The sequence below is a fragment of the Vombatus ursinus genome, unplaced genomic scaffold (genome assembly GCF_900497805.2).
Source record: "Vombatus ursinus unplaced genomic scaffold, bare-nosed wombat genome assembly UNPS02014772.1, whole genome shotgun sequence".
Lineage (NCBI taxonomy): Eukaryota > Metazoa > Chordata > Mammalia > Diprotodontia > Vombatidae > Vombatus > Vombatus ursinus.
Genome location: NW_020954550.1, coordinates 23755848 through 23782013, shown reverse-complemented (window position 1 = coordinate 23782013; position 26166 = coordinate 23755848). Strand labels below are relative to the sequence as shown.

The 26166-nt window shown below is 37.5% G+C and overlaps 1 protein-coding gene across 2 annotated transcripts in view; it reads left to right on the top strand.

Annotated features, from left to right (window-relative positions):
- Window positions 1-590: 590 nt before the first annotated feature.
- NDUFS4 (NADH:ubiquinone oxidoreductase subunit S4) overlaps window positions 591-26166 on the top strand; it is a 121976-nt gene continuing 96400 nt past the window's right edge. For both annotated transcript variants that reach the window (XM_027863339.1, XM_027863340.1), the window contains exon 1: window positions 591-699. In XM_027863339.1, coding sequence (XP_027719140.1) covers window positions 614-699 — 86 coding nt within the window. In that variant the 5' untranslated portion in view covers window positions 591-613. The remainder of the gene's footprint in view (window positions 700-26166) is intronic.

The window sequence follows — 26166 nt, the reverse complement described above, 5'->3', positions numbered from 1 at the left end:
TTCATGTTTTGCACGTTAAATGAAACTTAAATGGATGGAGGGAAAAGTGTCAAACTAAGATGTTTTCTATTTGCGATTGGACTTTCACTTTTAAATGTAGCTACATGACAAAAACAGGAGAAAAAAAAGATCCTCCATTTCTGATTTAAGAATATAATTTCTATTTAACTGCATTAGCCATCAAAAACAGCCCAGGTAGGCTACAAAAAGAAATGGGCCACTGTCTTGTCTTGTGGCTTCTCAATTTAGGTAAGACCAGAGGCTAGATTCTGAGTTCCTAAAAGAATTATTGCAACAAGTTGCAAGTGTTTCAAAAGTCAAGTTTTTGTAGGGTTTGCTTGTGTTGATTTTTTTTTTTTTAAGTTCTAAATAGCCATCCAAACATCAGTGTTCTTCTCTGGATTTAACTGGATGCACTGACATTATTTTTTCCTCCTGTTATTCTTCTTCCTGCGGTTCCCTATCCCTACCTAACTTTTTCACCTCCGTTTCCCAACTGCCATCCGTAAAGATTATCTTTCTTTGACTTTGCGTTTGCCTTTGCTCGCGAACGGAGGAAGTCGGTCCCTCGCGGCGAGCCGTCCGAGCCGGCCGGCTGTGGGCTTGCAGCAACATGGCGGCGGTCTTAATGTCAGCGGCTCTGAGGCAGGCTATGGGGGCGCGAAGGGCAGCGGCCGCGGCCTCCCGGCTTCCCACCAGGTAAACCGCGTCCCCTCGCCGACTCGCCCCCTCCCGTGGGGCCAACTCCCTCCCCTGGCCTTTCCTTGACACTTGGGTCGCGCGGTCCACTGAGGTCAGAGGGAGGCCGGGCCCGGGCCTCGGAGCTCTTCCGGCCACTGACCCCGCTCCCCCCGCGGGCGGCCCGCCCCGAGCTGCGCCCCGGCGTCCTCGGCCCGCGAGGCGGACAGGGAGCGAGAGGAAGGGCGGCCCGAGCAGCCGCCCCCGGAGCCCCGGCGGCAGAGAGCCCGGCGCCGTGGAGCTCGGGGGGCGGCCCCGGAGTAGCGGCTGCCCTCTCCCGACACCCTCCTCCTCCCGTGTAGGAGGGGGTCTTTGCACCCCGAGCTTTTGCTCCGGCTCCCCGGCTGGGAGCCGGCGCTGGCAGCTCTTGCCGGGCATGGTGGACGTGAAGGCTGGGAGCCCCGGGGGCCGACATTCGGGGGAGCCGGGGCTGGTCAGGGGCGCCGAACGCCGACCTCGGGCCGTTACTGGGCTTGCTCCCCACCCCGCACCCCAACGCCGATATGTTGTTCGCGTTTTCCTTCACATTTACTCTGGGATGAAGGTGAAATACAGTGAACCCCGGGAACGTTCCGACCTCATACGGGGCGTCCCAAAGATCTTGGTGCGCTTGGAAGCGCTAGCGTTTACGTAGCGCTGCCTGGTGCCGGGTACTGAAGCTGAGCTCTTTATATATATTGTCTCATTGGAGATTCACAGCAACCCTGGGAGTCGGGTGCTGTTGTTACCATCTTACAGATGAGGAAATTGAGGCAAGCAGGGGTTGAGTTACATAAGTCACTTGGCTCAGGGTCACACAAGATGTCACACAAGTGCTTGAGATGGGATTTGAACTGAGGTCTTCCTGACTCCTGGTCCTAGTTACCTCAATGCTGAGACTAAAATCAGGGGTCCTTAACCTTTTAGTGTGTTATAGACCCCATTGGCAGTCTGGTGAAGCCTATGGATTCTTCAGAATGTTTTTAAATGCGTAAAACAAAGTATGTAGAATTAGAAAAGAAAAATAAATATATGGAAATAGCTATCAAATCATCAATTATTTTAAAATGCAATTCATAGATACACATATACATATGCACATACACATATACACACAAATATACAATGGGGAAAATGATGCACACACACACATGCATATACATACCCATTGACCTGGGGTCCATGCAGCTGTTTAAAAATTAAATCATGCTCATACTCAATAAGTAGTAGGATGGCCCTTGTTTCAAACTGTTTTAAAATTCAATAGGTGAAAATAATGAAATTTAATATAATTCACACCTTTTAACTGGCTCATTTATATTATATAACAACTCTGTTAAAAAGCTTAAAATCTACAAATATTGAAATAATTTAAAAATAATAAAAGAGTAAAACAGATATAAGAAGAATGAAGACAATAGGGAAGGTAATGGGGATATAGAGAGAATGATCCTACATTTTCCAACCAATTAAGGGTGTACATTCCAGGGGAGTAACTGAATGGGACTAGAGGAAAAGAAATAACCATTACTTATGCTCATGTATGTACTCATACAGTTAGGGAGTTCGAATACTATATTTATATGCACATTTTTTTTTTATAAATGCACATTTATATTTTTACTTGGTAGTTCATGCTGGTCTTATTTACCTTTAATGACTGAATACCCTCAAATTCAACATTTGCTCTCCCTTGCATCGTGTGTGTTCAATTATGTGCTTGCAGACCAGATTGTAGAGGGTTAGGTTATCTGGATCTGCTCTCTCTGCTTGTCCTATAGCACCCTGCCCCCTTTCAACATCTAGTCAGTTAAAGGTAGAAGGATGGGAGAATATGCAGGAACCCCCGGTCAATGAGAATTCCAGGGACTGGTAGAGTGCCATTTTATATTGTGGGAAACTAGGCTAGCCTAAATTTGAGAAATATTTAGGACTGTTCAAAACTGTCATGGCTACTGCCTCAGACTTTGAGTAGGCAGTATTAACAGATACCTGTGCACACCGATTTTTATTTTGTTGTCTAACTCATCCAAAGCTGTGTTCTTAAAGCTTCTAAGGTATTAAAAGTAACTTCTAATAGTACCTTTAAAAATTGTTGTGCTTATTAGAGGAAGGGTAAGGTAAGACCTGCACTGAAAGGCAGGTCTTTATCAAAGTGGGTTGGGATTTTAGTGGGTTTTGAATAACCTTTAGTTCCCCCCCCCACCAATATCCAATTAGAGAGAGCTTTGTTCCTCTCTAAATGGAAAGTATTAAATGTAATAACCAGTATATACATAGGTGAAATGCTTGTTTTTAAAAAAAAAGTCTAGGATTACTATAATTTGTGACAAAACTAAGGGAGTAGTTTCCTTTGTTACTTAGTAGCCTTCTCTGTGAAAGACAATGATGGAAAAATAGGATACTGACAAATGTAAATGTTTGGGTCTGAATATAGGCCATCCTTTTCCTCAAAGGCCAATAATTCTGTGATAAAATGTTTTTATTTGAATTAAAAGCAAATATACTTTTATGTAGTAATTCTGTGCAGATATTTTTAGTGTGTACTTGGGTTTTATTTTTCCCCTTTTAAATACATCTCACTTAATTGTATATTCAACCTTAGGCATTGAATACTTTTTTCTAGCAATTTGTAACAGGATCAAGAGTTTAAGCTGCTATGTTCAGTTACTTAATTGCCAAAACATAATTCCTAGTCAATCCATCAATCAACATTTATTAAGTGTCTATTTTGTGTCAGGCCCTGTGCTAACTAAGCAGGGGGTGGGGGGATAGGGGAGTTGAGGGCTGCTAGGGGAAGGGGGGGTGACACACAAAAGAGACAAAAGACTGTCTTGGCCTTCAAGGAGTTCACAATCTAATGTCTTGAAAATAATGTTCTTATACTTATTCAGCCTGTGCTCCCAACAAATTGTCTTATTATACCTTCTGGACTCACATACTTTATTATCTAAAGTTACATGCTTTCGTCATTGTTAGTATTTTCTCAGTTGTTGGAGGTGGTAGCCTCTCCATGCCCAAGTATATAGTTTCATGAGTTACTGAGGCCAAAAACTTGAATCACCTAGAGGCCAGTCTCGTGGTGACAAGCCCTTTTGAATTATAGAAGTTAGTCTTTGAATGGTAGATACAAGGTTCTTTGGGGGCTTGTACTGAGCCTTCTAGAACTTGAAGTTAATATCATTTCAAGATGGAGTATCAGAGTAGGACTATAGGGAAGATCCATCTAAAATGGTTGGTTAGAAGAGGGAAATTGTGGGGGTCTCTTCAATTAGCTCACTGAGATTAAGTCTTTTCCCAACAAAGGATTTTAGGTGAGGTCAACAAGTGGAAAATGAAACACAGAAGGAAATTACTTCTTTGTAATCATTTTTCAGAGAGATTTGTTTAGTGAAACAGGACTACTTTAAACAGTTGTGCTTTAGAATCTCATTTCTATTCATGGAAAGCTTATTGGTAAAAGCTAAGATTTCTGTTTAATTTTTTGAGTGTGGGTCAGGTAGGGCTTGATGTAATAAATTGCTTGAAGGAAAATGTTGTGATCTTTAGTTTTATAGTGAGGTTTATCATTTGTGAAAAGGGGCTTAAGTCAGGAAGACTGATCTTCCTCAGTTACTTACTCAGCCTCATACTTACTAGCTGTGTGACCCTACTCAATTCATGTAACCCTGTTTGCCTCAGTTTCCTCAGCTGTAAAATGACCTGGAGAAGGAAATGGCAAGTTGTTCCAGTATCTTTGCCAAGAAAACACAAAATGGGGTCATAAAGAGTCAGAAATGAAAAACAACTGAATAACAACATGTGCCAGGCACCATGCTAAGCACTCGGGATACAAAGAGAGGCAAAAGACATGTTAAAAAGGTATCCTTTTACCTGAAGAAGTTGGGAACCATTGGCCTAGTTTACCTCTTTGAGAACAAAATCTTTTTTTTTTTTAATTTTAGTCATTTTATGGGAATCTTTCTGAGTTGAATGATATACTTCCCTAACGTCTTAAGGAGTATTCCAGATATAGTATTTTTGATGATTCCAGGTAATCACTGTGGACATTAATTATTGTTCTATATTATAAGAAACAATGGGGCAGCTGGGTGGTGAGGTGGGTGGTGAAGATAGAGCACCTGGTCTGGGCTCAGAAGGAATTTGAATTCAGATTTGACCTCAGACACTTAGCTATGTGACCCTAGACAAGTCACTTAACTCCTTTCTATTTGTCTCAGTTCTTCATCTGTAATATGGAGACCCACTGGGGAAGGAATGGAAAAGTACTCCAATATCTTTACCAAGAAAACCCCATGGACAGTGTCCGTGGGGTCATGTCGAGTCAGACACAATTGAACAACAAGATAAGAAACAACAAATAATAAGACTTCCAAGTACCCTGAGACCATAGATTTAGAGCCGAAGGGCTCTTGAAGGTTATCTACTCTAGCCCTTTTATTTTACAGATGAGGAAGCTAAGGCTCACAAAGGTTAAGTGAACGACCTGAAGTCACACTGCTAGTGAGTGACAGCACCGGAACTTCATTCCATGGATTGTGACTCCAAAGGCTATGTTTTCCTCATTACACCACAACAGATGACTTGTATGAATTAATGCAAAGTGAAGTAAGGAGAACTATCCAGGACACCACTCTGTATGACAGCAGCAGTGTAAACAAAAGTAGCACCAAATTCGGCTAGATTCAAAGGAAACAGCAACTAGCCTTGGTGCTAGAGAACAGCTGATGGAACATACTTCCCTATTTTCAATAGAGAGGTTGAGAATTAATGACTGTGAAATGTTATATATACTGTCAGCTGCTGCCTTTTTGTCAGGTTTTGCTTCATTTTTATTTTCATTAAAATGTGGGATCCAGTAGGGGAGCAAGTCAGGAAATCACTGTAGTATAAACACAAAATACATCAATACTCAAATGTATCTATGATTTCATATATTTAGATTTTCCTCCAGTGGTATAGATTGTAGCCCAATCATGCCTAACCATAAGTTTGCCACAGAGGGTCCACCCAGTATGCTAGAGACTTTCCTTATTTTTTGTTGCTATCACAAGGATACCCATGGAGCACTTGGTCTGTTCAACCTCTTTCTTCCTAGCATACATTTCTCTGATGTTCTTCTTACTTCTGTTCTTTTGAAGTTCCTCATTCATTTTATGTTGCAGTCTGATCCACCCTTATTACGTGCCTCTCCATTGCTCTCCATGTGATTTTCATTTTCAGTTCTTCAGTTGTATTTTTCATCCACTTGTTCTTTTATTGTGTCTGGCCAGGCCAAACTCTTGTGAGTGACTACAGATCTCTTCCATGAGCTTTGTAATGTGCTGCAGCTTGATGCAACCAGTACAGTATAATCTTCATTGAGGAGCCATCTGGAGGACTTCACCTTCCATAGACAATCTCTCTTCAATTTGAACTCTGCTCTGAACCTCTTCCATCAAATGCTCACCTTAGTGAATATTCATTTCCTTATTTTATATCTCACCTGGTGTTTATAATAAGGGGGTTGTTGAACAAGGCTTTTTCTGTTGTTTTATTTTCAGTGAATTTTGAATAACTTTAATGTAGAGATGAGGCAATACCTTGTTGGAAAATAGCCTTTAAGATGGTGGCATTTTCCTTTATTAAATCCCACCAAATGATCAGTCAACCAGCTAACATTTATTAATAATTCTTTGTGTTGGGAGATATGAAGACAAAGAAGAAACAGTCCCTGTTCTGCACTAACTTATGTACAAATGGGGGAGATAATGTGTATGTAGGTAGTTTGGGTTTTAAACCTTTTTTGTGTCATGTGAACCCTCTGCCAATCTAGTGAAGCCTATTAACATTCCATTTTAGAATAATGTTTTTAAATGCATAAAATAAAATGCACAGTATTAGAAAAGAAACCAATTGTATTTGAATACAGTTATAAAAAAAATTTTTTAGAAGACCCCTGGTTAAGAATCCCTGGTGCTTATGTTTAAAAAAAAAAGATATCCAAATCAAGTACAAATACTTTTTATAGCCAAAAAACAACAAAAACATTGGGATCTTGTATTCTGTGTGTGACTTGCGTGTTTCGTTGAAACAGTGAATTCAGTGAATTGCCTGACTTTTTCTTTCTAGTATCTTCATTGAAGATATCCTGGATGGATAGAGGGATGAATCTCAGGAAATTTTTGTGCAAATGAGAAAGTAGGTTTAGGGTGGGTAGTTTGTGATGTTATCTTGATCATCTTTATTGTAAATGTCTTTGCATGTCTTTTCCACCTTTCTTCTGTTTATCATTCTTCCGTTTCTATCTTTAACTGCCCTGGTAATAACTTGGCTTAGTTTAATTTCTTACCAGACTTCCTCTACCAGATTAGTTTAATTAGTTTAATTTCTTACCAGACTGTTCTTTTTTTTTCTCTGCTCTATGAGGTGATACTGTTCCTAATCATATATAGTTGTATTTTACAAATGACTTTATATTTTAAATTGCCATCTCTTCTTAGCAAGTAAGTCAAGTATTTGCTAACTAAAATGTTTTTTAGGCTCTTTTGCTGTCCTTGTTATTGCAGTTGATTTACATCAGTTAAACTTCCACATAAAATTATTATATTGATGTTAATAGAATTTGTCCATTATTATAGATCACAGATTTAGAGCTGGAAGGGACCTTAAAAGCCATCAAGTTCTATTCCCTCATTTTATCTTTTAAAAGTTTATTTTATTTTCAATTAAGCGTTATTTTCTCTCCCTCATTAAAAAGAATAAGAGCAAAAACAAAAATTTTTATAACATGTATAGTCAAACCAAACAAATACCCATATTATCTGTATCCAAAAATGTATGTCTCATTCTGCATCTTGAATCCATCAACTGTCAAGAGGGTGAGTGGCATAGACTCTCATCTGTCCCCCAGAATCCTGCTTGGCCATTGCACTGATCAGAGGTCTTAGGTTTGAAAACTCCAAATGAATATGACTTAGCAGGAAAGCTTTCTGTCTTTCATATCTAAACTTTATGGTGTTGTTATTGTATACATTTTTTTTCTCTTGATTCTACTCGCTTCACTCTACATCAGTCTTCCCAAGTTTCTCTGAAATCGTCCCTTTCGTCTTTTCCTATGACACAACAGTATTCTATTACCTTCATATTCTGTATTTGTTTAGTCGTTCCCCAATTGATGGGTAACCTCCTTTAGTTTCCAGTTCTACCTACAGAAAGAGATCTATAAATATTTTTGTACATATGCAATCTTTTCCTCTTTGCTTTATTTTGGGGATAGGCTTATTAGAGGTATTGGTGGTTCAAAGGATATGGATATTTTAGTGACTCTGGAAACTTTTTCAGAATGGCTGTACCAAATCATAGCTTCACAAACAGTGCATTTATGTGCTTTTCTCCTCCCCTGTATCCACTTTGCTATTTGTGATCTTCTTTTTTGTCATCTTTGCCAAAATTTTGATGGATGCAAGGTGGAACCTTAGAGTTACTTTAATTTGCATTTTTTAATTATTAGTAATTTGGAACATTTTTACACATGGCCCTTGATAACTTACATGTCTGCCTTTGAGAATTGCCTCTTCATATCTTTTGATCATTTATCATTTGGGAAATGTCTCTTATTCTTATAAACTTGGGTCAGTTCTCTTGGAAATGAGACCTTTATTAGAAAAATTTTCTACAAGTCTTTTTCAAGCCTAGTTAATTATTTTTCTCCTAATTTTAGCTGTACTGGTTTTGTTTATACAGGACCTTTTAGATTTTGAGTAATCAAAATTGCTCGTTTTATCTTCTGAGATCCTTTCCCTTGTCTATAGATTTTTAAGGAAATTTCTTCCTCTTTTCTCTAATTTGTAATATGAACTATACATCTAAGTCATCTATTTGGAGCTTATCTTGGTATGAAATATAGGTCTGAACCTATTTCCCCTCAGTTTATAGATGAGGAAACTGAGGTTGTGAGAGATAAGTGACTTGTCCGGAGTTTCACAACTAATGAGTATCTGAAGCAAAATTCATACTCAAGTCTCCTTTACTCTTAAGTCCCAGCTGCTGCCATTGATCATTTTCCATGACCATTACTTGTTTGAGTACTTGAACTTAGTTCAAGATTGAGTTGTTTCAATGGCATAGCATATCCTTTTCTCATTCTTCTTCTAGCTGTTTATTAATTCTGACCTTTGCTCTGACAAGTTTGTGATGTGACTGTACACAGCTGGTTCAGAGATGACTCCCACAACAATAATGAGTCTATTCTTGTCTGTTAAATGTTTCACTTTTGTGTGTGTGTTTGATGGTATTCAGTACTCGCCATGTCCAATGCCTACTGATTCTTTTCTCAAAGAATGTATTCATTTTATGAAGGAGTAAGTAAGGCTTCTGTGTAATCTACAAGCCTATGGCTTCTCCCATTTTTTGACTCATGTTGTACAATGTAGTTGTCACTATTATCATTGATTTCCACCTTTGTGTTTAATGCCCTCTGGAAAAGCACTGGCTCAAGTTAGAACACCTGATTTTTTAATCAAATCTGATTTATTTCCTTCTGTGGTTTTGGGCAAGTCATTGTCAAATGACTTGGACCTTAATTTCCTCCTTTAAAAAAAAATGGCATTTATATGGTGCTTTACATTAAGGTTTTGCAAAGCACTGTACAAATGTAATCTCAATTTGTCCTCACAACAACCCTGGAATGTAGGTGCTATTTTTATCTGTGTTTTAAAGGTGAAGAAACTGAGGCTGAGGGAATAAGTTATTTACTAGGGTCACAAAGCTAGTAAGTGTCTGAGGCTAGATTTGAATTTGCATCTTCCTAACTCAGGTCCTGCACTCTATCCACTGCACAACCTAGCTGCCTAGGGGGTTGCTCTTGATCAGGGGTGGGGAACCTGTCACCTTGAGGCCACATGTGGCCTTCTAGGTCCTTGGGTGAAGCCTTTTGACTGAGTCCAAATTTTACAAACAAATCCTTTTATTAAGGGGATTTGTTCTATGAAGTTTGGGTTCACTCAGAGGGCCACATTTGAGGACCTAGAGAGTCATGTGTGGCCTCAAGGTGACAGGTTCCCCACGCCTGCTCTAGATGGCCAACAAGATCCTTTCCAGCTCCAAGTCTATGATCCTGTGATGTGAGATCAGATTGGACTGATCTCATTCAGAGTACCAGTAGTCAAGTCTAAGTTTATGGAAGGTCTGAAAGCCATGTAATTCTTAGCACTCCCCACTCCCCCACCCCCTCCACTGTCATTACAGGAAAGAAAAAAAAAAGAAGGGATTGAGGACTATTTTATATTTTACTTTTTTTCTTGGTTTGCTATTACCTATATGATGCCTCAAGATGGTGTGGAGGTAATTGAATTCTTGAAGGGTATCCTAGTAAAATGTAAACTCTGGCTGGTATGGAAGGGCTTTGAGTATTGTCCTGAGAGTAGACGGAATCTACTTTTGAGGACTAGCTGGATGTGGATAGGCTTATCATTGGCTGTCTGGCAACTGGTTGATAAATCCTTTGGCCATGGCAACTCATCAGTAATGCTTGAAAAAAAAAAGTTCATATGCTTTAATACATGAACTTTGTGATACCTATTTTGACTTTGCAGGAGCTCTTATTTTTTTTTTCTGGAATTGGGAGAGCAAACCTTGGTGCTTGGCTATGTTCCTTATTTGAACTAGCCAGATTGAGTAGGTGGTATAATTTCTAGTTTATTTTTTATAGGAATTGTAGGGATTGCATTATCAGTTTTTCTCAAAACACGATGAAGCTTTGTTCTTTCTCATCTATATAATACAATATTCTAACTGATGCCCAGCATTTCTTTATCTAAATATTTGCTAATACTGGTTATATGAGTGATTTAGAATTTTTTTTTAGAATTTTTGCTATTATATACATTTGAGTACTTTCATATAAGAATAATAGCTTCCTTAGAAGTAGTCAGTTGCTATATCATAATATTAGTGTTTATGTAGCATTTTAAGGTCTGTAAAGCAGTTTACGAATAATACTTCATTTGATCCTCACTCTGAGGATCACTCTGATCCCACACCTCCTCTGGGAGGCAGCTGTTATTATCCCCATTTTAGAGATGAGGAAACTGAGGCTGAAGGAGGTTAAGTGACTTGCCCAGGGTCCTGAAGCTAGTAATTTACTGAGGCTGGAGATCCTTCCAACTTCAGGTTTGCCTGAGTTGAGATCCAGTGCTCCATCCACTGGGCCTACCTTGCTACCTCTTTCATACATGTTCTTTTCATATTGATTAGTGCTGTTGTGAATATTTTTTGTGACATTATTGCTGTTTGTTAAATATAGGTTTTATACTGAAAGACCTAAGACTTGAAAACCTCTTCAAAAAACATCTTCACCAACTCAAAGAGGAAAACCTTTCTTTCAGGAAGAAAACTTTATGATTACTTATTGGCATATTTTAATGTATTAGACACTCCTATCACTGGCTTTTTTTCCTTGAGAAAAAGTTTTCTCTGAGGAAAAGCAGGCATTTTCTTGGTGATCACTGTGGAGAAAGCAGGCCATGTTACTGCTCTCTCTAGAGACTCTTGTTCTTCCTTTGGAAGGGCTCAGGTTTAATATAGCACAGCTGTTGAACTCTGCCCTTCTCTGTTTTAAAAGGAAAGTATTTTATCCTTTAAAATGGAAATGCTTTTTTAGGGAGGTGGTCTTTGGCTGGATGAAGACCTTTCACTATGAAAGTTTCATTCTTCTCTAGAGTCCTTTTGTTTCAGAGCTTTCTTAGAATTATTTTAGACCTTGGGAACTCTGTTTGAAAGGAAATATCTAAATGACTTTATGGAGCAAATTTTGTCACATTCTTACCAGAGATAGAAGATGGTTTATTTTTCTGTTTTCTAGACTTGAAAATCTCCCCCTCCCCTTAGCTTCTCCACATACAAGTAAATGGACCTTGAATAGACCCCACCAGACAAAAGACCCTGTTCTAGATAACCGTTCAACAAACCATATGCTTCTCCTAAAAATGTCAGTCTGTCTTGATGAGCTTTAAAGTGAATACAGATGTTTCAACTCTGATGAGGACTACTATTCTTTGTGTAGAAAACAGTGCTATTTTTTTCAATACACTTATAGACCAAAGTTACAGATGCTCCTTTTATATAAAATTCTCTCAGTATAATAAAAGTTTAGATCACTGCTATTTGGCAATTTGAGTTTGAGAATTTCAATTTTGGAGTCTCCCAAATCTAATGGAATTTGGGAGAATTAAAATGGTCAAAGCGTGGGTGTTAAATTTGAATTATTTATATTTCAAAGTACTTTATGATCGATTACCTTATGATTAATTACTATTTAGATAGGCTAACTCTACTAAGTATATTTTGAATAATCATTAGAAGTTTGTTAAATGTGAATAGAGGTATATTCTAAGGCTGAGATTTATACTTAGAAAAAATACTTGACTTTAGGTTCTGTTAATTTTGAGGCTGTAACACATTAAAAGTTTTGCTGTTGTAGATCTTAGTAGAGTTTTCATGTGATCACTCTGTACCTTGGAGGGTTTTATTGGTGTTATTCTGGTTCGTGTTTATGGTCCCTATTGTGAATTGGACTTGGAAGTCACATTTCTTGGTTTGCTATTACCTATATGATGCCTCAAGATGGTGTGGAGGTAATTGAATTCTTGAAGGGTATCCTAGTAAAATGTAAACTCTGGCTGGTATAGAAGGGCTTTGAGTATTGTCCTGAGAGTAGACGGAATCTACTTTTGAGGACTAGCTGGATGTGGATAGGCACATCCTGTTGGGCATTAGGGATGTGAAATGAGATCTAGATGTTGAAGACATTCTGTCCAAGAAGCCATTTGCCAAGTATTATGGGCAATAGAAGAAATAATTGAAGATTGAGTTGACCAGAATGATTCAGATCAAAAATTTACTTGCAGGAAATACTTTTAACACTTGGGGATTGAAAGTAGACAAAGACAATGTCTTTAGAAGCTTATGTTTGACTTAGAGATCAAGCTTAAAAACTCCTGAAGCAGTAGGTGAGAGGTGAAGGCTTTTTTTTGCCAATTACTTTTCAGTACACCTGATCTGACCATGTTATTTTACTGTTCAGAAGCCCTCAATGACTCCTTACTATGTCCGTGATAAAATGTAAAATTCTTCAGCTTGGCTTTTAAGGCCCTCCATAGTTTTCCTCCACCCTATCTTTCCTTATAGTCTATCTTTCCAGATTTATTTCTCATTACCTCCTTTACATAGTCTGTGTTCCAGCCACTATGGACTACTAGCTCCTTCTCAAGTGACATTACTTCACTTTTCTCCATGCATTTGCACAAGCTATCCTTCATGTTTGGAATGTACTTCCTTAGCCCTCCCTCTCTGAATACTTATGTTCTTTCAAGGCTCAGATTATGTCCAACTTCCTACAGGAAGCATTCTTCAATCCCCCTAGTGTTATTGCATCCTCCCTCTTCAGACATCTGAGTAAACTGAATCTGAGTTGGAAAGGACATTAGAGGTCATCTAATCTACCTCAGACCTGAATTGGAAGAATCCCTTCTTGGCCAACAAATGATCATCCAGCCTGTAGATGTTATATTCCCCTTAGAAGGATGAGTACTTCCTGAGGATAAAGGTTTTGTTTTTGTAGGATCTTGAATATATAAGTGTTTAATGTTAAATTGAATTGAAGTGACCAATTGAAGAAAACAGGTGGGTTCAGCACAAGGTAGAGTGAGGCAAGCAGTAGTCATTACTGGTTGAAGAGTTTTATTAGTCAACAGTCATTTATTAATCACATTGTTGTTTGTCCTTTGTTTTCCAAAGAGGACTAATGGCATCATGGGGTGATGTCTTGATTTGTGTGAGAATTGGATTTAAGTGAGTCAGAATTGCACAGATTCCTCAGCCTCTCTCTCTTTTCCAGTCAATGAAGTCCAGTAGCAAGACAAAAGTCAAAACAACTGGTGATGGCCTGGGATGCAGCTAGTAACCTTGTTTGTCTTGGATGTCTGACCTAGCTCTAAGCATGCCACAGCACCTGCTTTGGGCACCTTCATGTCTATTAGAACAAATTTTTCTCATCTGCCTATCCAATGGGGGGAAGTCTTCACATGCTTGTTGATGGGTTTGAGGCTTGTCAGTTATACTCATGCTGGGTTAGCTTGTGTCTCGAGATGGTTTTGCCAAGGTGTGGCCACTGCTTCTTGGAGCTGGGTTGGGTGACAGATGGACACCAAAGGTAGATGAGCAGCCCTGAAAAAGGCTTGGCAAATCCTCATACAGGAGGTATTAGTCCTTCCTGAACACCCCATACATACTAGGGATACAAAGAAAAGCCAAAAAAATTCCTGCTTTCAAGTAGCTCACCATCTAATGGAGGAGACGTGCAAACAGCTATGTGTTAACCAATCATATAAATTAAAATGTGGATATATATGTAAATTAAATTGAACCGAAGATAATCAACAAGGAAGTCACTGTCATTAACGGATTTGGGAAAGGCTTCTTTTAGAAGGTGGGATTTTAGAAGGTGAGATTTGAAAGAAGCTAGGGAGACCAGAAGTGGAGGGAGAATTCTGGGCATGGGGGGACCACAAGTGAAAATGTCCTGAATTGAGAGATAGTATCTTGTGAGAAGAATAGCATGGAGGCTAGTGTCATTGGATCACAGAATATGTTAGGGAGTGTATATTTGGTTGTTTGGTTGTTCTCAAAGAGGACCAAAATGAAATCACTATGCCAGAGTTAAGTTGTAGTGTATCCAACCATGGCTGATCAGACCAATATGAGCTCAGAATGCATTACCACAGGTTGGGCACAAATAGTATGTGTGAACATTTGGGGTGGATTCTCTAAATTTGCACATCCTGCATTTCCCTTGAGTTGTTTCAAATCTGCTTTGCTCATAGAGCACAGCACCTTCTCTTATGTGGACACGCCATGCTGGGGAATCCTTGCCAGTGTCTCCTATGTCACACAATCAATTCCAAAGTTCTTGAGAGAGCCCTTAAGAGTATCTTTTGTATCACTTCTTCTGACCATCATGTGAACATTTGCCCTATATGAGTTCTCCATAAAATAGTGTTTTTGGCAAGCATACATTTTGCATTCGAACAACATGGCCAGCCCATCGGAACTGTGCTCTCTGAAACAGAGTTTGAATGCTTGGCAGTTTAGTTCGAGAAAGGATCTCAGTGTCTGGTATCTTATCCTGCCACGTGATCTTCAGAATCTTTCTAAGACAATTCAAATGGAGGCAATTCCGTTTCCTGGCATGGCGCTGGTATCCTGTCCAGGTCTCACAGGCATACAGCAATGAGGTCAGCACAATGGCTCTGTAGACCTTCAGTTTGGCAGTCAGTCTAATACCTCTTCTCTCTTACACTTTACTTTGGAGCCTCCCAAACACTGAGCTAGCTCTGGCAATGTGTGCATCCACCTCATTATCAATGTGTACATCCCTGGAAAGCACGCTACCAAGGTAAGTGAACTTATCCACAGCATTCAAAACTTCTCCATTTGCTGTAACCAAGGGTTTCATGTATGGATGGTATGGTGGTGGCTGATGGAGCACCTGTGTTTTCTTGGTGTTAGTTGTTAGGCCAAAATTAACACAAGCAGCAGAGAACTGATCCATACTTTGTTACATCTCAGCTTCAGAGGCTGCATTGAGTGCATAGTCATCTGTAGACAGAAAATCATGTACCAACTCTCCTTGCATTCAAATATCTTCTTCAGTTTGAACTTCACCTAGGAAGGGATTGACTTAAACCTGAGGTAAATGGTTAATGGCCTCAGCTTTGATTGATGATGGTTTGCTGAGAACACTGTGGAAGTGTTCAGCCCATCTCTCCAGGATCATATTCTTATCACTAATCAATGTGGCTCCATCTCCACCAAGTAGATGAGATGCATCATAGGTCTTTGGCCCATAAATAGCCTTTAGGGCATCATAAAGGCACTTTGGGTTGGTACTAGCAGCATAAAACTGAAATTCATCTGCCTTCTTACTGAGCCTAGAATCCTGTATCTCTCTAAGCTTTGCTTGTACTTTACTTTTGATGGAATTAAATGAAGCCTTCTTAGAGATGAATGAACTATCCTGTTGGTAAACCCTGTGGAGTTCTCATTTTTTATGTAGCAGCTTCTGAATTTCCCCATCATTTTCATCAAACCACTCTTGGTGTTTGCCAGTGTTCTGACCCAGATAAGGAAATATGTCCCCTTCTCGCCTATGACATTCCCATCATCCCTGGATACCTACTGCTAAGGATCTTAAGATGCCGATTCTAAAGATATTGCCACTTTGTTTAAAACAACATTCCTCTCCTATCCTTGACATTTTCCCCTCTCTTCAACAGTACTTTTGTAAGAGATAGAATAAAATATTGCATTATATGCTTAGAACATCATAAAATGAAAAAAATACCTCACCAGAACAAAGTGATAAAATAACAACAGGATTTTGAGTAGATTTAATTACTACGTTTAATAATTAGACAGCTAAATAAAAATGACAACAATTTGAATTCACAAAGCTCCTGTTAGTTGAGAATCTTTAAGATTCACCTCAGTAATTATAATTCTCTTAGGGGATAGAAACAGCTATATATAACCAATTTACATAAAAAGGATTGTAAACATATATTTGGACTTACAGAACAACAATTCACTTTTCCAATACTTTTTACCATATGAAGTACAGCCAGGAATTCAAAAGTGAAAAAAGGGCTTCTAAACTACCATTGTAGATATCACATCCATCTACCCCTTCCCCCATCACATCTATTTTAATTCTAGGAGAATTCTTGCTGTACTCAGAGCCTATTGACTGTTTGGCACACAAGACTAACAGACTTGATTATGATTTCCCAGTCTCTAGCATTATTAGAAATAAATTAGAAGCAGGGCATAGGAAGAATGCTAGAGTAAGATTCAAAAAGAAAATAAACGAAGGGGAAAAAACACTTGCATGTCAAAAAGCCTGAGGCCATATTGAAAAACAACCCTGCAAAATATAATACTTATTATTTGGATTTGTTGAGAAAATTTTAAATTATGTCCAGTATATGCTCTCTGAGAGGGCAAGAAATTATGTATTTGAGTTTAGAAAGATTTCCGTTTTGAATTATTAAATTATAGAAGTCCTGGCATTTAAAAAGATAAGTAAACTTTAATTATCTGGAAAACTTAATTATGTAGGATTATTCTGAAATGCCCAGAAAATGAGGAATTAGACCTGTGGTCTTTTTTTTTTCCAAATATAAATTTAACTCCACTTAACTTGGAAAAGTAGAGTGGTGCTAAATTGTTGAGAGCCTTGGAATTCAAAGTATAGGAGTTCAGACTCTAGGCATCAGGGAACTCTTTGTATAAAGACTGTTTTGTCAGCAATATGGATTCACAACAATGTTATTAAGTGTCTAGGGGCCCTGTACTAGCAACTGGGGATACAAAGATAAAAACTGTCAAAAGCCCTGTCCTTAAGCTCTTACATTAGAACCTCATGGGGGCAAAAGAGAGATCCAGACAAAGTACTAGAACTTTTGAACATAGATAGAACACTTTCTGGGAAATTTAGAGGTTTCACTGAAGTGGTAGCATTAGAAAGCCCAAGGGAAGGATTTTGAAAGGCAGAAGGAGGGTGCTCTAGGCATTAGAAATGGTCTGCAGTTGGTTAATGGTGTGCTTTCAGAGAGTAGTAAAAAGTCCAGTTTGGGGTAGAATACAGAGTATGTAAAAGTTATAGTGGAAAGAACACAGAACTGAATTTAAATTTCTGCTCCATACTTAATGGCTTTATGTGATAAAGACTAGAAAGTTGGGTTGGAATCAGATTGAAGAAACCTTAAATGCTAGAAATGTTGGATTAAAGTAGGAACTAAGAGGTGCAATTGTCCACACAGGTGCTAATGAGGTCATTGTATTCGAAATAGAAAAAAGGAAATAAGCATTAGAGATATAAAAAAATCAATAAGGCTTTATAACTGATTAGATAAGAAAGGTGGCCAAGAGAGAGAAGAGTGAAAGATAATAGTTAATTGGAGAAGTAGTAAATTGATGGTGCTACTGACCAAAATAGTAAAGGTGAGAGGGAAGAACAGATTTAAAAAGAGGATAGAGGTTTAAAAGACAAAATTAATTCACTTTTGGACATACTGAGACATCCAGGAAGAAAAGTGATGGAGTTATAGGTCTAGAACTGGAAGAGACCTTGAAGGCCATTAAGTTCCACACTGTCATCTTACAGTTGAGAAAACTGAGGCCCAGGGAGGCAAAGTGACTTGCCTAATAAGATCACACAGATAATCAGACTTGGGATTTGAACCTTGGACTTTTGAGTCCAGAGTTAACTCTTTCTACACCATCATAAGTCACTTATGTAGGCAATTGTCAATGGAGGACTTAAGTTCAGAAGAAAGATTAATATTGGAGACATGGATAAGTGCTGGGCTTAGAGTCAAGAAGACTGGTGTACAAATCCTTCCTAAGACATTTAGTAAAGTTGTATGACCCAATATGACTAATATGGTAATAAGTTTTGATGATTGAACATGCATAACCTATATCAAATTGCTTACTGTCTGAGGGAGAGAGAAAATTTGGAACTAAAAATTTTTTTTAAAATAAATGTTAAATTTGTCTTTACATGTGACTGGGAAAAAATTAAATTTTATTTTTAAAAAATTGTGTGACATTGGGCAAGTCACTTAATCTCTGAGCCTCACTTTGTGCATCTATAAAATGAATAATTCATGGGAATTGATATTATTGTAGTGTTTCTGTTTTAATAAAATAAAAAGGAAATATTTTGCACAGAATAACAGCCAGGAAAAAGGCAAACAGCCAATAGACAAACTTTTTTTTTTTTGAGGGAAAAGTAGTGAGTAGCTTGAGCCAAAAAGGTGGCAAAAACCTAGACTTTTGTCCTTCTCTGAAATATTACTATGCAGTTTTAGGCAGTCTTCCCCCAACTACAGGCCTACCTATCCTATGAACTTACCTATTATATGACTATGCTTTGAGGTTTTCTGTCTTCCACCCTGACAGAAATACCCAGGGTAATAGAATTCAGCTCAATTCTACTTTAGGCGTTAGGCTACCCCCAACCAATCGACTCACATATGCTTGTTCAATAGGGAAACCAACTAATTACAAATTCTAAACCTCTAACTTCCCTAATATTATCCAATTACATAATAGCATCCAAAATTATTCACTGAAGAAAATAATTCCTTATAAATTAGAATTGGGCAAGTGGAAACTATTGACTCCATGAGACATTAAGAAACAATAAAAAAAATCAGAAGAATAAAAAAAAGAAAAATTAAAAAATCTCAACATAAAAAAAAAACTGACCTGGAAAATAGATCCAGGAGAAATAATTTTAAAATTATTCACCTACCTGAATGTCACGATCAATATTTCAAGAAATTATAAAGGAAAATTGACCCAGTATTTTAGAACTGAAGGCTAAGATAGGAATTGGAAGAATCCACCAATCACTTCCTGAAAGAGATCCCAAAATGAAAACTCCTAGAAATATTATTGCCAAATACCAGAGCTCCTAAGTCAAGGAGAAAATACCACAACAGCTAGAAAGAAACCATCATGGAGCAACAATTAGGATCACTTAAGATTTAGCAACTTTTACTTTAAAGGCACAGAGAGCTTGTAATGTATTCTGGCAGACAAAGAAGCAAGGATTACAAACAAGAATAATTTATCAACCAATATACTGAGCAGAATCCTTCAGGGGAAAAAAATGGATGTATAATGAAATAGAGGACTTTTAAGCATTCCTGATTAAAAGACCAGAACTGAATAGAAAATATGACATTCAAACACATGACTCAAGAGAAGTATAAAAAGGCAAACACGAAAAAGGAAATCACAAAGGATATGTTTAAACAGTTTATGTTCCTGTATGGAAAGATGATACTTGTAACTCCTAAGAACTTTGTCATTATTAGGGCATTTAAAAACAATCTGCATAGAAAGAGGGCATGAGTTTGAGTTGATTATGTTGGGGTGATTTCAAAAGAAATGAGTGAGATAGAGGGATGCACAAGGAGAAAGGGGAAGAGAAAGGTAGAATGGGGAAGATGTACGCAGATGAAAGAGGCATGCAAGGAGGAGTTTTTAGAGTGGGGTAGAAAATGGGGGCATGGTAGTCAATGCTTAAACTTCAGTTTCATTGGAATTGGTTCAAAGAGAAAAGAATAAACACACACACACACACACAAAAGAAATGATGAGCAGGCAGACTTCAGAAAACCTGGAAAGACTTAAATGAACTGATGCTGAGTGAAGTGAGCTGAATCAAGAGAATATTGTACACAGTAACAGTCACAATGTGTGATGACTAACTTTGATAGACTCATCTCTTCTTAGCAATGCAAGGATCCAATACAGCTCCAAAGGACTCGTGATGGAAAATGCTGTCCACATCCTGAAAAAGAACTATGGAGTCTGAATGTAGATCAAAGCATATTATTTGTTCTCTCTCTCTTTTTTCTTTTGTTTTTTTGTTTGTTTCTTCTTTCTCATGGTTTCTCCCATTGGTTCTCATTCTTCCTTACAACATGACTAATGTGAAAATAGGTTCAATTTGAATGTGTATGTAGAGCCTATATCAATTTATATGGTGGAGGGGGGAGAGAGATGGGGAGAAAATTTGGAACTCAAAATCTTATGGAAGTGAATGTTGAAAACTAAAAATAAATTCATTAAAATAAAGAAAATTGCCTGTTTATATCCTTTGACTATCAATTAAGGAGTGACTAGTATTCTTATAAATTTGACTCAGATGTCTATGTATTTGAAAAATGAGACCTTTATCAGAGGAACCTACTTTCAATTTTCCCCCCAATTTTCTCTTTTCCTTCTAATCTTGGCCTGATTGTGCAAAAAAACTTGTTAATTTAATGTAATAAAATTTATCCATTTTACATCCCGTCCTTTAAGACATGCTATATTATTTGGTGCATACATGCTTAGTATTGATATTACTTCATTGTCTATAGTATCTTTTAGAAAAATGTAGTTTCTCTGCTTGTATCTTTTAATTAGATCTATTTTTGCTTTTGGTTTTTCTGAGATCATGATTGCTACCACTGCATAATAGATTCAGGTCATTATACCAATTTTAATTTACAATTGTATACCATTTTACAAACTATATTAGAGTATATTAACATGAGGTCTTCCAGCCAACTACCTCACTACATCACATCCACTACATCACCCTGTCTCTCTTATTTTACCTTTTTAATACATTGTAAATATCTTGTCAATTTTTTTAAAGATTCCTTTCCCAAAGAGACTGATTCTCTAAAGTGTAAAAATGTATCACAGGTTTCTGTATTCTTCAAGATCTGTCACTTCTTGCCCTTCTGATTACTTTTTAACTTGACAAAATGAAAAACATTAGGTTTTAATAACAAGAAGTTCCTTTTTAGGTCTTACCCTGTTTTTTCACCAGTCAGCTATTTATGGTGTAACGTGTATATACTGCTTTTAAAATAAAAAAAAATCTAATTTCCTTCCACAGTTAACCAAGAGGGGGTGCTAAATGATCAAAGTCAGATTTTTTTTTTCAGGTCATTATACCAATTTTAACTTACAATTGTATACCATTTTACAAACTATGTTAGAGGATATTAACATGAATTACTCCATATTGATAAAATTGGTCTTCAGTAGGTAGAAGTTCAATATTTTGATGTTTCTAAATATGTACTTTTATAGCACTTGGTTTTTAGAAATACAATCATGGTTATTATGATATCTACATTTTGTGATATACTATCCTTCCATCTTTTTTTTTGTTTTGTTTTGTTTTTTAGTTATACTTATTGTAATAATTTGTTGCTGTGACGGTAGTTTTACTTCTTTCCATTTCATTTGTCATCTCATTTTTTATCCTCTACTTCATATCCTTTAGCATCTGGCATATTGTTACTCTATTCTACTTATGCTTCTCCCACAGTTACCTTCCTTTTTTTCTTAAATCTTTTGCCTTTTCTTGAGTGTTTCCCGTGTCTGTGACTGGGAAAGGAATTTCTTAGTTATCTGTCATACTGAGGGCCGATAGGTATGACTGGATTATAGGCTGAAAGGATTATAGATCTAGAATAGGGGTGGGGAGCCTATGACCTTCAGGCCACATGTGACCCGTTAAGTCTTCACGTGCACTCCTTTGACTGAATCCATGTTTTACAGGACAAATCCTTTAAGGGGATTTGTCCTGTGAAGTTTGGATTCAGTCAAAAGGCCACACCCAAGGACCTCGAAGGCCATGTGGCCTCCAGGCCCCAGGTTTCCCACCCCTGATCTAGAACTATGTGGTACTCAAAGCCCATCTATTCCCATTCTCGTTTTTACAGACACTGAGGAAGGTTAGGTGACTTGTCTAAGATCAATCACAAAGGAAGTAAGAGCCAGAGTTGGACTTTGAACCAGGTCTCTTAATTCCAGAGTTCTTTTCAGTTCCAGTCCTCCTTCCACTGTCCCATGCTGTTAGCAGACCTTGCTGTTAGCAGACCCTGTCTTTCTCTGGAGGATAGGATAAAGCACAAGTTAGATGACTACTACTTTAATAACATCTGTCAAACATTATAATCTCTTTCTCAGGCAACATTTAGAATTGATTATAAATCTGAAGAAAAGAAAAGAAAACTGCATTTTCCCATAATTGTTAAAACCAATTTCTCCAAGGTTCACCTTAAATTTTTAAAAAAAATACTTGTTACATTTTGTCTCTCTTATCTCTACCATTTACAACATAGGAAAACTAATTGAAATACTCAGGGAATAAGATATTTCTATTTGTTTCTGCCTTATTATAGAACACCAAACATAATTTTTTTTAAGGCAATTGAGGTTAAGTGACTTGCCCAGGGTCACACAGCTAGTATGTGTCAAGTGTTTGGTCTGAGGCCATATTTGAACTCAGGTCCTCCTCACTTAAGGTCTGGTACTCTATCCACTACGCCACAAACATAATTTAAACTTTCATTCAGAATCTCAAGTGCCTCAAGATTGTCATCGTGAATGTCAGTAATTATAGTACACTCTCTGTTTCTCTCTCTCTCTCTCTCTCTTAAAAAAGTATTCATACTTATACTTACATATATATGTGTACATGTATATATAACGTTTTTCTTTCCAGAGATTTTATTTTGTTTATTGTAGCCATTTCTAGACATTATTCTTCCCTTTCACACACACCCATCTCTTCCTTTAAAAAATGAGCTCTCCTTTATAACAAAGAAAAGCACTTAAGGAAAAATCCATGGATGAACTACTATATATATTTTTTGTATGTATAGGACCTTTCACTCTTTCTTTGGTCCCTTTGGGTTATAGAAGTAGTAGTGATATCACTGAGTCAAAGGAAATCTACAGCTTTTGGAGCATTGTTCCAAGGTGTTTTCTGACGTGACTAGAATAATTCATAGCTCCATCAATGTGTGCCTGTTTTCTCACAGCCCCTCCAACAATTGTCATTATTTTTAAATCATCCTTGACAATAGGTGTGGGGTGGGTATAGGTATGATATTGAACCTTAGACTTGCGTTAATTTGCATTTCTCTAATTATTAGTAATTTGGAGTATATTTTCATATAGCTATAGTTAACTTGGGTTTATTCCCTTAAGAACTACCCGTTTAAGTCCTTTGAACATTTATCAATTAGAGAATAACTGTAAAATTGAAAATTGACACCCTACTTTATTTTGTATTATTTATTGAAAATTATATCTAATCACTAGAATCAATATTTATGGATCAGATTTAGATACGACTGTATAGGGTACCACATCACACCTATTAGATTGGCTAATGTGACAAAATAGGAAAATGATAAATGCTGGAGAAGATGTGGGCAAATTGGAACACTGTTGGTGGAACTGTGAACTAATCCAGCCATTCTGGAGAGCAGTTTAAACTATGCACAAAGGGTCATAAAACTGTGTATACCCTTTGACCCAGCAATACCACTTCTAGGTATGTATCCCAAAGTGGTCATACAAATGGGTAAAGGACCCACATGTACAAAAATATTTGTAGCAGCTCTTTTTGTGGTGGCAAAGAATTGGAAATTGAGGGGATGCCCATCAATTGGAGAATGACTGAACAAGTTGTGGTATATGAATGTAATGGAATACTATTGTGCTATAAGAAATGATGAGCCGGTGGACTTCAGAAAAACCTGTAAAGACTTATGTGAATTGATGAGCAGAACCAGGAGAACATTGTACACAGTTAACAACAGCAGCACCGTATGATGACTGACTTTGATAGACTTGGCTCTTCTCAGCAATGCAAGAATCTAAGACAACTCCAAAAGACTCACCACGGAAAATGCCATCCACATCCAGAGAAAGAGCTATGGACTCTGAATGCAGATCGAAGCATATTATTTGCTCTCTCTTTTTTGTTTCTTCTTTCTTGTAGTTTCTCCCATTGGTTCTAATTCTTCTTTACAACATGACTAATGTGAAAATAGGTTTAATATGAATGTATATGTAGAGCATATATCAATTTACATGCCGTTTTGGGGTGGAGAGAGGAGATAGGGAGAAAATTGGAACTGAAAATCTAATGGAAGTGAATGTTGAAAACTAAAAATAAATAAGTAAATTCATTTAAAAAAAAAAAGATGTTATTGTATAGGCCTTAGTAGTAGAGTTTGTAAGAGTTTAACTTCCTTATCCCTATGGGCTGCAGCCTGGACTCAATCTGTATCACCCCAAAAGAGAGAAGAGGGGAAAGAGAAGATGAATTGACTTGGTCATAAGTTGTTTTGCTTAGCATTGGACTTAGCACTCAACTCTGTTGTAAGGCAGTGCTTGACACGGGACTATCCAGAGGATGTTAGTCAACTGTGTGTTTTTGCCACTGCCACGGATCCTGGAGATCCCCTCTTGTGAGTCAGGCCAAATGTAAGCCCACCCTTTAGCTCTGCTATAGGCCAATGACAATGTTAGTTTAGTTTTTATCACAGAGCTGGTTTTGGTACTCCATATAACCTTTTATCTTTTCACTACATATACGTGTGTGTGTGTGTGTGTGTGTGTGTGTGTGTGTGTATAAAACTTCTCTGGCTATCAGGGGGCATCCATGGCTATTAGAGGCGCCATGGATACCATTTATTAGCAATTGCTAGCCTTGCTAATAAATTGATCATGTTCAGAACTTTGTGGCTCAGTTTCTCTTTATTGCAGATTTTTATCACCACATAGCTTATACTTATAAATTCAGATGAGTTACTTATATATACACACACTTAGACCTTTACAACAGAGAAACTTGCTGCAACAGTTTCCCCGAATAATTGTTTTCCTTTCTAATTTTATTTCTTAAATTCAATTTTATTTGACTTTCAGTTTTCCCCAGTCACCTCTCCATTCTCCACCTTTTGAGGAGACAACAAAAATAAAACTTCATATAAATATGTATAGTCATACAAAACAAGTTCCCGCATCAGCCATGTCCAAAAAGAAAAAAATAAAATAAAATATACTTCAACAAATACTCTGAATCTATCAGCTCCCTTTTTGGAAGTGGGTAATGTGTTTTGTTCTGAGTTCTTTGGAATTATGGTTGATCATTGTCCAAATCAGAATTACCAAGTCTTAGGGGCAGCTAGGTGGCACAGTGGCTAGAGTTCTGGCCTTGGAGTCAGGAGGACCTGAGTTCAAATCCAGCCTCAGACACTTGACACTTACTAGCTGTGTGACCCTGGGCAAGTCACTTAACTCCAATTGCCTCACCAAAAAAAAACAAACAAAAGAAGAATTACCAGGTCTTTCAAAGTTGATTATTTTTTACTATAGAGTTGTTTTTGTGTAAATTGTCTACTGGTTCTGCTCACTTCACTTTGTATCAGTTCATACAAATCTTCCCAGATTTTTCTGAAAACATTCCCTTAATTTCTGTGTGTATGTGTGTGTGTGTGTGTGTGTGTGTGTAATTTTTTTAAAAAACTTAAATACAAAATGAGAAAAGGGGGAAAAAAAAACATTGCTATGTACAAAGCAGACCATAAGAGAGGATTCCATATAAAATGATAATTTCCATTTCAAGGAAACCTCTATAATAAATACTACACATTGTTTTCAAAGCTGCCCAACTTTTCTTTGCTTCCTTGTTGGTTTTCTTTTGTTCTCTACTGTGCCCTTTTTACTTTATACCCCCTCTTCCCACCCCCAAAGAAGGCTACAATTAAGAGTGGATATATATACATATACATAGATATATATAAACATATACATATATACTCATTTGTAAGACCATGCTATGCTTATTTCCTCCTATCATCTGCTTCTGTGTAAGTGGATAGCATCTTCCTTCATAAGTCCAAGTCTTTCCATGTTTTTCTAAATCAACCAGTTCATCATTTCCTACACCACAACAATATTCCAACCCAATCACATTCTATCTGAGAGATTGTAATCTCTGAAAGTTTTGCCCTAGTTTTCTACATTCCT